The 18,651-nt window shown below is 38.7% G+C and overlaps 1 protein-coding gene across 1 annotated transcript in view; it reads left to right on the top strand.

Moving 5' to 3' along the window:
• RYR2 (ryanodine receptor 2) overlaps positions 1-18,651 on the top strand; it is an 808,217-nt gene that overhangs the window by 444,680 nt on the left and 344,886 nt on the right. Inside the window, 1 exon segment of the mRNA XM_017862245.1 lies at positions 18,138-18,256. Within this exon segment, the coding sequence (XP_017717734.1) occupies positions 18,138-18,256 (119 nt within the window).

The raw sequence follows: 18,651 nt of genomic DNA, 5'->3' as shown, positions 1-18,651 counted from the left end.
TGTCTCTACTACAAATACAAAAATTAGCCAGGCATGGTGGCAGTTACCTGTAATCCCAGCTACTGGGGAGGCTGAAGCAGGAGAATCACTCAAGCTTGGGAGGCGGAGGTTACAGTTAGCTGAGATTGCACGACTGCACTCCAGCCTGGGCAACAGAGTGAGACTCCATCTCTATGTATCTATGTATCTATGTATCTATGTATCTATCTATCTGGCATATATGTACTTATTAAATTAGATCTGTCCATCCAACAATTTCAGTTAGATTCTTACAAAGTTTCCTGGCTGTAGATATTACACATTGTAAGAGGCCTTTTGGCAACATGGTGTTCAGCTGCAAGTAAGGGAAAGTTCTACTACCCTGACCCAAACTAGGAAGGAGCCGGGCAGTCAACAGCACATGAGTTCCCTGCCATCGACCACCCAGTCTCCTGCCATTTCTCCTTTCCTTGGTCCCTCCTTCCTGTGCGTTGTTTTCTCTGATGCTGGCAGATGGCTGCAGCCTACGGGTTACTGCATCTTTACTCCAGGCGAGAGGATTGAGGTAGGACTGAACCGATGGAGATACTGATAATGCAAGCATTACCTCTACAGTTACATGGCCAATAGACAGACCTCTCTCTGATATTATTACAAACAGTAATATCTTTTCAACATTTCATGAATTTACTTCCAAATATGATTTTACACTGTCGTGAATCATAGCTCCTGTCATTTCTGTTGCCAATAGTGAGGAAAAAAAGCTCATGAATATGGAAACGGGAAAGAAGTGTGAGTAGAAAAACAAACAGCAAAGCTAGAGTAGAGGCTCTGGGAGTTGACAGGTGCAGGAAGCTGAGCTGTAGTCAGCCTTGACTATCAGCTGTGTGCAGGTGTGTGTGAGGGCCACAGAAATACACACACACACACACACATATAGATGCATATATATATACACACACACACATACACACCTACATACATACCCCTACCTGTTGGGCAAGGGGTTTGAAACAGTTTCGGTCGTCCTGACAAGGTAACTGGTTTTACCTAAAACCTTTCCCACTCAATGTTCTATATATGCCTGGGACCACAGTAATTAAGAAGTCAGAGTGAATACCTTTACATACAATCAGAAAAATATTTAAGGCTTGGGAAGAAGATTGTGTAGATTGCCTAACTCTGTATTTTTGAACCACCTTCTCCCCTCCCTTCTTTAGTTTTAGAAGCTGAAAAGCAAAATTCTCAACATCTTAACCTCACTTAAAACTGCAGGTGCCCATGTGCCCCTTTCTGGCCTGTAATGTCAGCTCAACTCCCTGGGAGAGCTTTGCTTCCCAAAGACAGCCTTTCTAGGAGAAAGACTCAGGCCCTACCTCAGTCTCTTGCTTGGAACAAAGATGCAGTAGCTGGTAGGCTGCAGCCATCTGTCAGCTTAAGAGAAAACACCTCACAGGAAGGAGGAACTGAGGAAAGGAGAAATGGCAGGTGCCTGAGTGGTCGATGGCCTGGAACTTGTGCTGTTGACTGCCCGGCTCCTTCCTAGTTTGAGCCACAGTAGTAGGACTTTCCCTTACCTGCAGCTGAACACCATGTTGATAAAAGGCCTCTTACAATGTGCAATATTTACAGCCAGGCAGCTTTGTAAGAATCTAACTGAAATTACCGGATGGACAGATCACATTTAATAAACCTGTGTATGCCAGATGCTATTTTATGTGCTTTACAAATACTAATAATTTAATTCTAACAACCCTATAGGATAGGTAACATTATTGTCCCTGTCTGATAGATGAAGGGATAAAGGCTCAGAGAAATTCAGTAACTGAGCTAAGACAGAACCAGCTCCTGGAGCCAGGTAGTTTGGCATCAGTATCCTTGATCTTAATCACCCCACTGTGTTCTCTAAAGATTCTTACTGAGTATGAGATTATGAATGGAAATTAAAATATGTATAGTTATATTGATGGAGTGTTCTCTTGTTTGGGGTTCTGTTTTGTGGGGTTTTTTTATTTTTTAAGAAGCTAAAATTTCTAAGCAGGCTTTCATGGGCTTTCTCTTGATCTTATTTTCTTTGAGCCTCCTGGTGTATTCTTACATTCCCCAGTTATATTTACATTTATAAATACCATGATGAGAAATGATCTGAGGCCCCAAAGTTAGGAAATAAGAAAAAGTGTGGGTGGTGGTAGTAATAAATCATTTACAGTGGAAGTGGAAGCAAAAATTATACAGAGGCATGTTAGCAACACCAAGGGAGTTTTTAAAAATTTATTTTAAATTGACAAACTATCACTGTATATATTTGTGGGATATGGCAGGATGTTATGATGTATGTATATAATATAGGATGATTAAATCAAGCTAATTAAATATCCATAACCTCAGATACTTGTTAGTATTTGTGGTGAAAACACCAGTGACACCGGTCACTATACTAAGAGTATCTGATCAGTTTATAAGCATGACCACACTCTAAATTCCTTTGGGGAGTGAAGGATAAATTACATCTTTTCCTTGACTTCATGTGTGTCTAGTGATTATGTCGCTGGACCAAAGTTAATTGAAAAGACAAAAGATTGATATGAGTAAGTCCAGTTGATTGAGTTGATGTATTTCAGAATGTTGGGTTTTTCTTCAGGATGTTCTCAGTCCTTGAAATACTATTTGGGGCAAGAGATAACTGACTAAAATAGCTAGTCAGGAGGCTACAGAGTTTTTCTGAGTTTTACTTTTTGTGCAGTCTGTTCCCTGCACAGTTTTGCAGTGATGAAAGTTGTCCCTCTTTGGCATTCCTGCTGTTTCTTCCCCTCTCTTAGTAAGTGCCAGTGAGGAAAGTCCTGTCTGGGTTTCAGCCAAGGAAGGAGTCTTTGAGGCTGGTCACAGTGGCTTATGCCTATAATCCCAGCATTTTGGGAGGCTGAGGTGGGCGGATCACCTGAGGTCAGGAGTTTGAAACCAGCCTGATCAACATAGTGAAACCCCATCTCTACTAAAATAGAAAAAATTAGCCAGGCATGGTGGCAGGTGCCTGTAATTCCAGGTACTCAGGAGGCTAAGGCAGGAGAATCACTTGAACCTGGGAGGTGGAGGTTGCAGTGAGCCAAGATTGTGCCACTGCACTCCAGCCTGGGTGATAGAGTGAGACTCTGTCTCAAAAAAAAAAAAAAAAAAAGTCTTTGAGTGGGCTCCAGATACCAAAGCTTCATGCTCAGGTGCAGTACAACTTGTGGGTCCTGTAAATAGGATGGTTTAAAGCTTCCCAAGTCCTTACAACTCTTTCTTGCAGAGTATAAGCTCATCATTTTTCAAAGATAAAAAATTTGTAAGCTGTGAGATAATTTGTGCCATAATCTTATGTAGCAGGAAGTTTTCCTCCTTGATAATTTACTTAAGTGTGAGCAATTGAATTAGAAAGAGCAAGAGCTCCCACGATACTTATTGCTTGAGATCTGTTATTAGTGATACAGAAATCATAGCTAACTGATTTGAGTAGTACCACCAATTCAGGTAACACTATTGACTTTCTCCATGGTTAGTTTGGAGGTGGGATACCAGCAACCTGTGCTCATTCACTACTTTTTTCTGATTTTGTTTCTCCCTTTGTATAGTCCTTTAGGGTGGCATTCCACAAAAATATTGGTTAGCCAGAGGAATAAAAGAGGAAGTCTTGTCTCAGAAAACCCACCAAATCCACTAAGGGCTTACTTGAGAAAAACTGCTTATTAGAAAACAAAATCACAACCAGTGATTTGCACATTCCACATGGCCTGTTTCTAGTCTCCTTTGGAAACTGAGCTTAAGTGTCATTGTCAGGGGAAGAACTGAAGTTTTAGCTTTTAGGCACTGTTACTGACAGATGGCTATTTATTACCATTGTGTGGTCTGATTGCATCTTGCTTATGCCATTCTAGTTACTAAATATTTTTAGCATCACCCTTGGTCAAATCATTGCACGGTGTCACTTGCTTTCCGTCAAGTTTAAGTGCCTGTGACCTACTTAAGGCACACAGTCATGGCTTAAGGCCTCTGTCTCGGTCTGAGTTCATAGATGCTTCTCTGCATTTTGAGTAACTTAGTCAAGTCTTCTCAAGCCCACTTGCCCCTTGATGGCCCTTTTAGTACCTAAGCTTTTAAAGTGAGAGCATATGAACACAGTAGTCAAAAGAGGGAAGTCATTCACCACCCACCCAAACCTTCCATCTGCAGTATCAAGGCAGGGTGCACAATTGTCCAGGCAGTCCCCTCAAGGGCAGTGTGATATAGTGAAAGTGGTCTTGATGGATATTAGCTGAGCTGCTTTGGCACTCACAAAGTGTGCCCGCTCTGGAGAGAGGTGACCAGGGTGAGGTCTCAGAGGATAATCAGCCCATTAGGATACAATGTCCTAATTGTGGGCGATGGGGCGAAAGTTTCCTACTATTTCATTATCAAAAACAGGGTTCATCCCTACCAAGGCTGGCTCATCAGAAATGGCAGCTCATTTTAAAATCATCCTATTTCTACCTTCTTTGCTGCTGTGTTTAGGAAAAGCAGAGCTCATAGGTTACAGGTATGGATTTTGGAGTTGGACTGGCTTAATTCCAGTCCCAGCTCCACCCTTTACATAAATAGCTGCATGACCTTGACCAAGTCACTTAGCTCCTCTGTGCTTCCCGTTTTTTAAGCTGGCAATGGGAGTGGTAAAAATATCTGCCTCAGCGTGCTCTTAGTGACACTACAAATGTGCTTACTAAATTAAATGTATAAAAATACCACAGTACACACCCAGCACCTTTTATGTTTTGGATTTAGCAGTTGTTAGTAGCTACAGGATTAATTTGATTTTATTAAAAGCAAGGTTTTCCTATGTTAACACTGCTAGGATATGATATGGAGAATTTCAGATGGAAACACATAATAATAGCAAAGGCTGATACAAGTTTTACTATGTTTTGGATGCTGTTCTAGTCTCTTTAAATATATTAACTTACTTTATCTGCACAATAACTTTATGAAGTGAATAATATTAGTATTCCCATTTCACAGCTAGGAAACTGAGACATGGTGAAATTGCTTTTCCAAGGCCAGACAGCATGTAAGCCACCAAGGCAGGCCTTAAGGGCACCCCCTACCCTCGCTTACTATCTGGCAGCAAATTTCATACTCTTTCCCTTCATAATAGATGATGTCTCAACTGGGGGCGAGCAGGATGGATAATGATGGTAGGAGTGTGCACTGTATGTTATTCTAATGTGATAAAGAAATAGAATAACTCTCTCATGTAAATAGGCAAGTTCAGTTGTCACAGATTTGTAGAATTTCAGAGTGAAAGTGAAAGTGATTTCTGGAGGCTTCCTAACCCACCTAGCCTCCCTTGTGGCCTTACTACCCCTCTCTTGAGTTACATTGGATGATGCAGGCTTAGTGGTGAATGATTCAAAATACTACTCTTCATTGAATCACAAAGTGTTTTGGTCTTCTGGTAGTACTTTCTCATATTCTCCGGTCTGAAGTGATTTGCTCCGTTTTCCAAAAATACATCCACTTTTAAATGCAGTAAGTTGTTGTATTTCACCGTACACATACTGACATATCTCACAACTATATACCATTCTACACGCAGTGCCCTATCTGAAATTGTGCTTTTTGTCAATGTATTGCGCAACCTTTCTCCTGCCCCTGACTTTACACTTGCTAACTACAACAACTAGGCTATTCTAGGCACCTGTATTTGTTTTCTTTGCGATCATTGGGAATGATGCCCTCGGTTTGTCTTTGTGCTGCAGGAGAAGTTTTAAAATTGATGGAACAATGAAGCTGATACTGTGCCAGTTTACATTTCTGCCCAAAACGATAGCTCTCAATAAATGTTTGCTGCTTTGAGGTACACATCTTTTGGAAGAACTGATTAATCTGTATTCGTCTTGCTCCAGGGGACCCATCTTAAAAAATGCTCAGGTGTATATGTCTTGTAAACCTTTGAGTAAGGTTGTAGAGCAAACAATTACATCTGCCAGCATTTCTGTGGGTCCTGAGACCCATGGTCTTAGATTTTTGAACATTATTATGACTGCATAGTTTTCAATTGTGCAACCAAGGAGCTATCAAGTGAATTTAGGGCACTGTGCTGAGAGTGTCATATGCATTCCTCCACTGGATTTCCGCAATTACTCTATAAGGTAGGTTTTATTCTAATTTCCATTTACAAATTAAGAATCTGAGGCTACACAGCTCAGATGTCACTTTTTCAAGGGAAAAGGAAACTAATGGACCTAGGATTGAACTTCTGTGGTCTGTAAGCTCTATGAGAGCAGGGATGAGGCCAATTGTGCTCCCCATTTTGCTCAAATCCCGGACCTAACACAGCAAATGGTCCATTTGATGTACTTAGTGATGCATGAATTAATAAATGAAAGAGACCCTCAGAAAACCAGAACCATGAGTGTCAACAGCAAGGTAGGCATATCTGGCTGGGCATGGTGGTTCATGCCTATAATCCCAGCACTGTGAGAGGCTGAGGCAGGTGGATCAGTTGGGATCAGGAGTTTGAGACCAGCCTGGCCCACACGGTGAAACCTTGTCTCTACTAAAAATACAAAAATCAGCTGGGTGTGGGGTGTGGTGGCATGCACCTGTTGTTACAGTTACTTGGGAGGCTGAGGAAGGAGGATCGCTTAAGCCTGGGAGGCAGAGGCTGTAATGAGCCAAGATCATCTCAAAAGAGAAAAAAAGAAAAAAAGAATGTCTTAACATATTAATGGTTTCCTATCTGGCATTCCACATTCTCTTAAGTTTTGAGATGTGGCAATTTATACAAATAAATGTTTGTATAGGGTTAAAATTCTAATACTGTTACTTGTTGTATAATGAACTGCTTTTAGTTGACATTCTCATTCCTTTGAACTGGACTTTATCTTCTATAGTTTGTCTATTTTTTTATAAATCATGGCTCCTTAAACTGAAGGCAGCAAACCATCAGAGGCCTAATTAAGGCTGCATAGTACATTATAATTACAGGGCTCATTTTATGGGTTTTATTTCAGCTAATTTACTCCAGGAAACTCTTGACTCATATTCTTCTTTTCTGCTAATAAAATACTCTTGGTCCATCATTTTTGTTTATCTGTTTTGCAAATGCATCCATGATATTCCCTCATTGTGTATATGAATAATGATGTGATCCACCTTTTATCTTCACTAACTTCCATTTTATTAATTTTCTCTCCTTTTCTAATTTTGCCAAGCTGTGTTATATTTTAATTTTAACCTCTGTCGCTTTTTTCTCCTTTTTGGAGCTTTATGAGTGCTCAGATTTAATGGGCTTATTTTCTTCTTTAGCCACAAAACCAGCATAAAAATAGGAAGCATATGTAATTATGTATTTTGTAGTTTGGCTTGAGCCCACATCTCTTGGAATTATTTTTAAGTACATATATATATATTCATATCAATTTATTTTTCTCCCTCTATTTGTGTGACTAATGGAAACTCTATTTAGAGTAACATATTTATTTCATGAGTTAGCCCCCTATTAACAGGAAGCAAAATGTGCACTGCTTCTTTTTTCTTTTCTTTCTGATTATTTGTAAAGAAGAAACAGTTAAAAACTAATTTATCGGTTTATCTTGTACTGAAACTCAAATGATTTCTTGACTTCACATTTATACCCAGTTTGAACAAACAAAAACATTTTCTCTGGCTCAGTGGTGATTCAGTTTGTGATACGCAAAATTCACTGCAAACATTTAAAAAGACATATTGTAATGATGTTATATGTTGACTCATTATTCACCTCTTGCTATTTGTTTTGGGTAGACCCAATTCTCCTTGGTAGGAAGAGCAAACTAAGCTTCCAGTTAGCTCAAGCTATAAATCTCTATAGTTCCTACTTTCTCATTTTCCCTCATGGTTGTGCTTACTCTTGAAAATAAGACAACTTAGATGCAATGCGTAAGTTATCACTCATTAGCAGTCTAATTTAAACTAGTGGAAAAAAACAACAGATTTGTGCATTCACAGAACCCCCTCAGATGCACAGGCCCAGATACAAATTACTGCTCTTACACATAACTGAGATTCTTTCCCTTACAGCCTCACCATTGCTGTGTAGCAAAAAACAAAAAAAATAAAAAAACAAAAAAACAAAAAACAAAACAAAAAAAAACCTCCCAACTCCTTGGCTCTTTTGCCAGCCTGGAGCTAGCTAGACCATGTCTTCTGCTACTGAAAATTGCTGCTTACTTCATTTGCATGTTTTTCTTTTTTCATGATGTTAGTACCATAAGAAGACACTCCTGTTAACCAGGGGTGCTTTATGCCTTGTTTTCGCATTTATTAAACCCTGAGTCTTAGTTGAACTTTCACTATTTTTTTTTTTGATTTTGTGAGTACATAGTAGGTGTATATATTTCTGGGACACATGAGATGTTTTGATACAGGGATGCAATGTGAAATAAGCACATCATGGGGAATGGGGTATGCATCCCCTTTCAAGCATTTCTTCTTTGAGTTACAAGCAATCCAATTACACTTTTTAATTTAAAGAGTTAATTATACATTAAAAATGTACAATTAAGTTATTATTGGCATTAGTCGCACTGTTGTGCCATCAAGTAGTAGATCTTACTCATTCTTTCTATTTTTTTATACCCATCAACCATCCCCACATTCCCCTAGAGCCCCCCACTACCCTTCCCAGCCTCTGGTAACTACCCTTCTACTTCCTATGTCCATGAACTCAAATGTTTTGATTTTTAGATCCCACAAATAAGTGAGAACGTGTGATGATTGTCTTTCTGTACCTGGCTTATTTCACTTCACATAATCATCTCCAGTACATCCATGTAGCTGCAAATGACTGGATCACATTCTTTTTTGTGGCTGAATAGTACTCCATTGTGTATATGTACTGATTTTCTTTATTCATTCATCTGCAGATGGACATTTAGGTTGCTTCCAAGTCATTGCAATTATGAACAGTACGCAACTAACATGGAGTGCAGATATCTCTTTGATATATTTCTTTGTTTTGGGTATATACTCAGCAGTGGGATTGCTGGATCACATAGTAGCTCAATTTCTAGTTTTTTGAGGAACCTCCAAAATGTTCTTCGTAGTGGTTTTCCTAATTGACATTCCCACCAGCAGTGCAGGAGGGTTCCCTTTTCTCCATATTCTTGCCAGCATTTGTTATTGCCTGTCTTTTGGATATAAGCCATTTTAACTGGAGTGCAATGATATCTCATTATAGTTTTGATTTGCATTTCTCTGATGATCCTTCACTGCATTTTTGACTCAACTCTCCTGTAATCTCAAGAATGCAAAACTTTCTGTGGTTCTGCCCACTTGCCATCCTTGTTTCTCTGTGTCTCGCTGTCTCTGTCGCCGAGGTCTAACAGGCTGGTTTAATTTCTCCTGATTTACTAATATACCTGATTTTATTTTAATAACTAACTTTGATTCCATGTCTTCATGCTGATTCATAGGTATCTCCCCTGAATTCTCCTTTGATCAGTGTTATCCATTCAGTATTTCTGTACCTCTTACCACTATCATCCCTGCTCAACAAAGGAGCATCTCGGTAATTCTTCCCTGTTGATCTTTGTTTCATTTGCCTTATTTTATTTCAACCATAAAATAATAGTAAGTACTTACATAGCATTGCTTTGATCCAAGCTCTGTTCTAAATGTCTTACATGTATTGCTATTCATAACAATGTCCCCTCTCCCCCGCACCATTATTACGTCCATTTCATAGATGTGGACACTGGAGCATAGAGATGTTAAATAATTTGCCAAAAACCTGCGAGGACACAAAGCTAGGCACGTCAGCTTATGTCCATGCTTATCACCAGTGTATAATACAATAGAATAGTAATGATACCTCTTACTGTGATATTTCCCCATTAAGCTTTGTAAATACCAAGACTACCAATCAATTACTCTTCTGAAAAGTTGACGGTCTGTCACATCCCTAAGTTATTTGCATTCAGGAATGCAAATGTCGTTCATGTTCTGTGTGTTTTCCTGTTCTTTCTAGTCATTTACCAGTTTACTTCCCCATCTTTTTACTTGTTATGTCATTTTGTTTAATTACTCAGAGCTAAAAGACAAATTTTCCTACTTTCAGTGAAACATCAGTGAAATCTGGGGATATTAATAGAAAGGTTCTGACCGAAAACGCTCTAACGAGTTTCAACTCCCAGATAGGAGGGAAAAAATCCCCAAACAATAACCTGTGGTTTGAATCATTTGTAATTAATTGGGTCTCTGATTGTGCCTTCTTTCACTGATCTGCTGTGGACACCACCAAACTGTTTGACTGGCCCTGTATCTCCAGGGTTTCCTTTACATGGGGCAGTTCAATTCCTACTAATTAGCACTCAGCCGGAGTCTTCCTGTTTGCTTACCTCTAGCTTAGACGAAAGGGTTTCCACGTCATGAATTTCAGGTGAGGCCATGTGCTCCTTCTGGAGTAATCTTTTGTCCAGTATTATTACTCCTACTTGAAATAGAGGTGGAAGAGAGACTTTCCTTCTCCCAGAGCAGAATCACACTCCTGTATCCTTCATGAATAGAGAACTAGGTTCCATCTAAATCCACATACATCTTGGTGTTCTGGGATGATTTTGACTTTGTTTTATTTTGGCAGAACAATTGTAACCATAGGTGAGGAAACAATACCCAGAAGGGGGCAGTGAGGAGGGCGTGGTGGTTTCCACATCGGTGATTTTCCTGGGCTTTCCGCAGTGATCATGGGAGCACCAGTGTCATGGTTTGCTTTGTCCCCACGTTGGTCTTCTGTGCCTGTGTGGCTACCAGTCTAATTCCATTCACTTCTCCCAAATGTAAGCTTATGCCTACTTGCTATGAGGCAAAATCCCCAGGCTAGATTCTTCTTGATAGGTAAAGTCAACCTACATAGAGCACTCTTGCCCTGTGGCTTGTTTCTAGTTTTTCTATACAGATTCTCAACAAATTTTGTTCAACCTCAGACAGCCTGAGTTGTGACCTGTGAATATACAACAGCAAAGTCAACTTTAATCTCTGATGAAGTTCCTACAGATTTGTAAGTCAAGTGACAAAAGTCTAAGTCTATCAGTAAAAAGCAAACAGGATCACTTTTTTGGTTACAAAAAACATGATAAGGAATATTGGCTACCCATCCTAGCACTTGGCAGCCACTCCCAATACCATTAAGTTATTCCTAGACATTTAGTTACATCCTTGGAGATTTTCCTTTCTCAAGAGAACGTAAATAATTCACAGTTACAACTATAAAAGTTTTAAGGCAAATGGCTAAATAATTGCACGTATTAAACATGCAGCGCCTGCAGCCTCAATTTTGTGTTCTATACACAAACAGCACGGAAATTTGCCTAATTCACCAAGTAAAATTTTTCCTCAAATTAAAACACAGATAAGGAAATCCTAGCACTAAGAAATATAAATTCTCTATGTCACGTCTTCTGTCTTTTCTACCTTTAAAATCGTAACGGTTTTAAATAAAATTCTCCAAATATAAAGTATGTCAGTTGTCCTATTTACACTTAACAATAACGAATCTTGTTATGAGTAACAAATGGCAGATTTCTTTTGTTTAAATAGAATGTGAGAACCAACAGTCCATTTATATTCATTCACTTATTTGTTTGGCAAACATGAGATGGCCTTCCCTGGGTCAGAGTGAGCTGGGTGACAAGGAGGCAAAATTAAATCAATATCTGCTCTCAAGGGCTCTTTCTGTAATGGGGGATTGAAATAAGAATTTTAAAAATGTGAATGTGCTTGTTACTACAAAAGGAGGAATAATTAATTCATCCTGGGGCATTGGTAAAGGCTCACCAAATGAGGTAACTTTCAGCCTTTGCAAGCTGATTGAGATTTTGCAGTCTCAGAAGGTGGGAGTGTATTTAGATCTGAGAATAACATCAGCAAAGGATTGAAGGTGCGCAAGTTCCTATAAGTTTCAAGAGGGTCTTGCCTGCCTGCTTCACCGCTGATTCCATTCCTTGGAACAGTGACTGATATAGGTGCTTGATAAACATATATGATTCATATGTAGGTATACATATTAATCATTTGTGGGAGGAAGTGGCAGGAATTGAGACTGCAAAGGAAGGTTGCACTATCTGGTGTAGGGACTGATATTCTATGCTAAGGGGAGTGGACTTTGACCTTGGAAGGTCTGGTAAGCCATTAAAGATTTTAAGCAAGGGAGTGACATTGATTAAATATGTGTTTCAGCATAACCGCCTACAGTTAGGAGGATGGGTTGGGGAGGGAGGAGAAACTGGAGGAGAGGATATAGTGAGAGGCTATTCAGTGAAAGGAGAGGATGAGTTTAGGAGATAAATTTGGACACAGGATTAATGAGTTTTAACAATTACATTTAGGAAAATGAGAAAGTGAAAGTGGATTCAAAAATGACTTCAGGTTTGTAGCTTGAATATACAGATGGACGATGGATGAGAGAAGCAATTTTACATGTATATGTACAAAGAAAGGTGTTATGTTCAGCTTTTGGAAAAGTTAGTTGGGGGTACTTAGAGACATTCTCATTGAAATGTCCAGAAGACAATTAGGAGATGATATTTGAAATCAACCTGGAATAGTCAACCTAAGTTCTTGTTACTCCTCACTACTAAGGTAAATCATGCATATTAAATGGCCAGTACCCTGAGACCAACCCTAGTTTATTGCTGTATAACACTTAGTTCTGATATAAACCCTCAGTACTGTCTCCATGTGGTAACTGGCAGGTTTTGTTTATGCTTATTCCAAATTTATGGAATGAAAATAAGTTTATATAACTTGGATGAAGTATAAGACTTAAAAAATTCTTTCCATAGATTAAAGGTTAATTATAGTTATATACTGTAGAGAGGAAAGGCAGCTAATGTTACTGGCCTTTTGTTGTAAGGCCTCATTAAGTTGCATGAATTGAATAAGTATTGAGATTTAATGGCAGAAATAAAATGTAAATAGACATTACTTCCTATTGTTTTATGATTCTTTTAAAATATGTTTCTTACTATAAAAGTTATGCATGCTCATTTCACAGAATTTATGAAATATTGGGAGAGAAGTATACAAATCCAGCAATAACCAAGACTAACCTTTTTAGGTAATAACTTCTGGTCTTTTTTGAAATATGTATTTTATACAAATGAATATATTTTACATAGTTGCAATTATCATGTATATGTTATTTTGGATCTACATTTAAAAGTCACATTGATTATTATATATTTCTATGATATTAATAGGTTCTCTCAAATCATTTCTATAAACTTATTAAAACATAAAATACAATTGCTTTGCCTTATTAGTTGTTGTAATTGGTTGAATTTTTTTAGGTAATTTGTAGCATATTTATAATTCTTTCATTCCATAATATTGTTATGATCTGCCAAGCTTTTAAATTTGAGAATCTAACCATAAGCTTCATGACTATAGCTATTTCTTGGTCTTATTGAATGTATTTGGTATTTAGTGGTCAAATGATTATAACTATTGATATTCTAACCTTTAAGCACTGTTTCTCTGCATCATTTTTCAGCCGTGTTCAAAGCATATATCAGCATAATTTAAATATCCACATAATATTGTATAACTATTCCTTTTTTTATTTAAAAATGGGTTCTTTGGTGTTTCCCATTTGTTTTCCTTTAAGAATTTTTTTATTAAGCTTATTTGCTGTTTATTTCAATAAAATTAAAAATCAAATTTATTTCAGGCTGGGTGCTGTGTCTTGCGACTATAATCTCAGCACTTTGGGAGGCCAGTGGGAGGATTGCTTGAGCCCAGGAGTTCAAGACCAGTCTGGGCAACATAATGAGACCACCCTCCTCTCTACAGAAAAAAAAAAAAAGCTCAGCATGGTGGCAGGCACCTATAGTCCCAGCTACTCAGGTGGCTACAGGAGGCTTGGGGGGAGGATGGCTTAAGCCCAGGAGCTTGAGGATGCAGTGAGCTATGATCCTGCCAGTGCACTCCAGCCTGGGCACTTGAGCAAGATCCTGTCTCAAAAAATTATTCCAATAAACCAGGGTTATTCTTAAGGTATTGACCATCTAATAGGCCTGCATATTCCAGTTTATTCCAATAAAATTGAAAATAAAATGTGCTTTCTTTGACATTTTATTGTCATAATTAATAGAATTAGAAGAGGTCAATTTTTTTCAAGTGTTTACTTGTTGGATCTGACCTGGTAGAACTGAAAAATAAAGGAACTGTTTTAATGTTAAACACCAAATTCTGAAAGCTTTCTGTTAGACTAGGCTAAATAGGAGAAAAATCGGGAATTTGTTTTCATATAGCTATTTTTGCACTTTGTGACATACGCTATTTACTTCCAAAATCTAGTCATGTCTTTTCTAATATATTTAGTTTATTCACTCTGTGGACCTTCATGAGTGTTTATTTAGCAAGAAAATTTATTGGTCTTGGTCGTAACTTCTTGGTCTTTTTTCTTAATGGTTAAATTCTATTCCACGACTGGCAATCTTTTTCTGAAAAAGGCTAGTGTCTTAGTCAAGTAGGACTGTTGTAACAAAATATCATAAACTGGATGATTTATAAACCACAGAAATTTATTTCTCACAGTTCTAGATTCTGGGAAGTCCAAGATCAAGGCTCCTTCAGGTAAACTGTCCTGAGGGTCTCCTTTCCCATAGAAAGTTCGTCCTCACATGGTGGAAGGGACAGCAAGCTCCCCTGGGGCCTCCTTTATAAAGGCACTAATCCCATTCTTAAGGGCTCTACCTTCATGACCTAATCACCTCCCCAAGGGGAACATCTCCTAATACCATTGTCAGGCCTTTGAGCCCAAGCTAAGCCATCATATCCCCTGTGACCTGCACGTGTATATCCAGATGGCACATCCTAAAGCAACTGAAGATCCACAGAAGAAGTGAAAATAGCCTTGAGTGATAACATTCCACCATTGTGATTTGTTCCTGTCCCACCCTAACTGATGCATATATTCTCCCCCACCCTTAAGAAGCTACTTTGTAATATTCTCTCTTGCCCTTAAGAATGTACTTTGTACGCCTATCCCAAACCTATAAGAGCTAATGATAATCCCACCACCCTTTGCTGACTCTCTTTTCGGACTCAGCCCGCCTGCACCCAGGTGAAACAAACAGCCTTGTTGCTCATACAAAGCCTGCTGGTGGTCTTTTCACAGGGACGCGCGTGACAACCATCACCTTGGGGGTTAGGATTTCAACATATCAGTTTTGAGGAGACGAAAACATTCAGACCATAGCAGCCAGATAGTTAATATTATAGGTGCGTGGACCATGAGGTCTGTTAACTCAACCCTGCCTTTGTAGTGTGAAAGCAGCTATAGACAGTATGTAAATGCAGGTGCATGGAATACACAATAAAATTTATAAAAACAGGCAGTGTGCATCTGATAAGGGTCTAATATCCAGAATCTTTAAGAAACTTAAATCACCCAACAAGCAAAAGCCAAATAACACCATTAAAAAATTGTCTTGAACAGACTTGAACAGACCCTTCTCAAAAGAAGACAGACAAGCAGCCAACAAACATATGAAAAGTTTTCTACCCACATCTCCAATCACCAGAGAGAAATGCAAATCAAAACTACAATGAGATACCATCTCATACCACTCACTCTTGGCTATTGTTAAAAAGTCAGGCCGGGCACGGTGGCTCACACCTGTAATCCCAGCACTTTGGGAGGCTGAGGTGGGCAGATCACCTGAGGTCAGGAGTTCGAGACAAGCCTGGCCAACATGGTGAAACCCCGTCTCTACTAAAAATACAAAAATTACCTGGGCATGGTGGTAGGTGCTCATAATCCCAGCTACCCAGGAGGCTGAGGCGGGAGAGTTGCTTGAACCCGGGAGGTGGAGATTGCAGTGAACTGAGATCGCACCATTACATTCCAGCCTGGGTAACAAAAGCAAAACTCCATCTCAAAAAAAAAAAAAAAAAAAAAAGGGTGCCCCTGTCCCCCCAAAAAAGATGCTGGTTAGGCTGCAGAGAAAAGGCTTACATTGTTGGTGGGAATGTAAATTAGTTCAGCCACTGTGGAAGGCAGTTTGGAGATTTCTCAAAAAACTTAACAGAGAACTACCGTTTGACCCAGCAAGCCTATTACTGGGTATATACCTGAAAGAAAAGTAATTGTTTTACCAAAAAGACACATGCACTTAAATGTTCATGGCATCACTATTCTCAATAGCAAAGACATGGAATCAATCTAGGTACCCATCAACAGTGAACTGCATAAAGAAAATGTGGTACATATGCATCATGAAATACTATGGATTGGATAAAGAAAATGTGGTACATATACCCCATAGAATACCACGCAGCCATAGTAAGAGTGACATCATGTCCTTTACAGCAACATCGATGCAACTGGAGGTCGTTATCCTAAGCGAATTAATGCAGGAACAGAAAACCAAATACAGCGTGTCATCACTTATAGTGGGAGCTAAACAAGGGGTACTCGTGGACATAAAGATATCAACAATAGACTAGGCACTACTAAGCAGAGGTGGGTGAGGGGATGGGAACAAGGGTTGAAAAATTACCTATTGGTTGGGGTATACTCACTACCCCGTTGATGGTTGATGGGATCAGTTGTACCTCAGACCTCAGCATCATGTGATATATCCATGTAACAAACCTGCACATGTATCCCTTGAATCGAAAATAAAAGTTGAAATTATTTTTTATAAAAAGGCAGCCATGTGCTCTATAGCAATCAATAATGGAGAGAAAACAAGCAAACACACCAGGATAGCATGACCACTCTATTAAAAATGCTTTTCCATTTCCATGATTTTATTTTAGCACAGAATGAATGAGTTTATTTTATTCCTATGTTTTTAGTAATAGCAAAAAAAAAAAAAAAAAAGGGTATTCGGTTTTAGTATACTTATATAAAGATCTGCTTTAACTCATCAGCCTCTTGTATTATTATTTTCTATTGTCTTTGATTTTTAACTGTTACGCATTGTTGGAACACAGCAGCTGATTTTGAACAGCTCCACAATTTAACTCAGAATCCTTTTGGCTGAATATATATTTGTATTTTAACAAACTAAGTCATTAGTGAAGAAATTAGCACTAACTCTCCTTGTTTTGTAATGGATTGGGGCTTGGATCAAATATAGATTGTGACAGCCATAGAGAATTGCTTCTGTATTCTATAATACCTTTGTAAATGTAAAACTTTGTATTTCTTGTCTAAGAATATTAACTCCATTTAAGATGTATGACCCTTTCTACAGGGTTCCTCTGGGGCTGTTCCCAAAACTGTGTAACTCTTAGATGTGATGTTTTCTGTATGTTGGGTCTAATTGCTGTGAATGGGATCCATTCTCATTGTTGACAAGGCAAGCTTATTCTGAAAACATGAACACAGAGGTACACATTTAGCTTTACAAGTTCACGCTAACATTTCTCATAATGAAATTTATTTTCTCTTCTTTCCTTTTTAAACTTTAAGAAAAGGCATATACTATTTTATCTTTTGTGGTGGCTAGTACCTAAAAATATCACGATTTTAATCCAGTTTTATACGTTGTGTTATTTCTATTTGTTTTTGTCTTATTTTACATATTTCTCTTATTTAACAAACTAAGAAATCTTTTCTACTATAAACCTCAAGGAGAATGTCATGATCTTCATGGATTAGGATGCAATGTTGCAGGATTACACTTTCAGTGCCAAGAAGCTTCATAAACTGGCCCTAACCCACCTGTCCCCTCCCCACTCACTCTGTACATTAGGCACACCAGATATGCCCCACATTCAAGACTTTACTCATGCACGTACTGCCTTTCCTTTCCTGGAAAGCCTGAAAAGGGTCATGAACGTATTCTTTAAGGCTCCATCTGCATGTTGCTTTGTTTACTACCTCTTCCAGGTAGCATTACTTGCTTCTTCTGCTAAACACCACGTCTCAGTTGTTTGCCTTTTCCTCCCTCAACTGTGATGTCATCATCTTTGGATATTAGTCCCCTCTCCCAAACACCACCTGTCACCTATCACAGTGCCTTGTGACAGTCACATTGAGCACAGATAATTACATGTACTGAATCCACATATGTAGAAAAAGGAAGGCACACTGGTCATTGTATACCAATTAATCACTTTTATTTTTTCCTCTTTCTTTGTTTTATCTTTAGGCATTCTGGAAGTTTTACACTGTGTTTTAGTAGAAAGTCCAGAAGCTCTAAATATTATTAAAGAAGGACATATTAAATCCATTATCTCACTTTTAGACAAGCATGGAAGAAATCACAAGGTAAATGAACTATTTCGTTTCCCTGAATGAATTCTCAAATCCTTTTAGATATGTTTTTTTAAATACAGTAAATTTTAAAAGTGTGTCAAATTTTTCATGAGTGTTTTTCTTCTCTTAATTATTATTTTTTGAGCAGTCGTGCTCTGTCGCCCAGGCTGGAGTGCAGTGGTGTGATCTGAGCTCACTGCAACCTCCGCCTCCAGGGCTCAAGCAATTGTCCTGTCTCGGCCTCTGGAGTAGCTGGGACTACAGGTACATGCCACCATGCCCGGCTAATTTTCGTATTTTAAGTAGAGACAGGGTTTTACCGTATTGGTCAGACTGGTCTTGAACTCCTGACCTCAGGCAATCCACCTGCCTTTCCTCCCAAAGTGTGGAATTACAGGCATGAGCCA

This window comes from Rhinopithecus bieti, unplaced genomic scaffold, assembly GCF_001698545.2.
Source record: "Rhinopithecus bieti isolate Rb0 unplaced genomic scaffold, ASM169854v2 scaffold_57691, whole genome shotgun sequence".
Taxonomy (NCBI): domain Eukaryota; kingdom Metazoa; phylum Chordata; class Mammalia; order Primates; family Cercopithecidae; genus Rhinopithecus; species Rhinopithecus bieti.
Note: the sequence above shows the minus strand (reverse complement) of the source record. Positions and strands in the feature narration are given on the sequence as shown.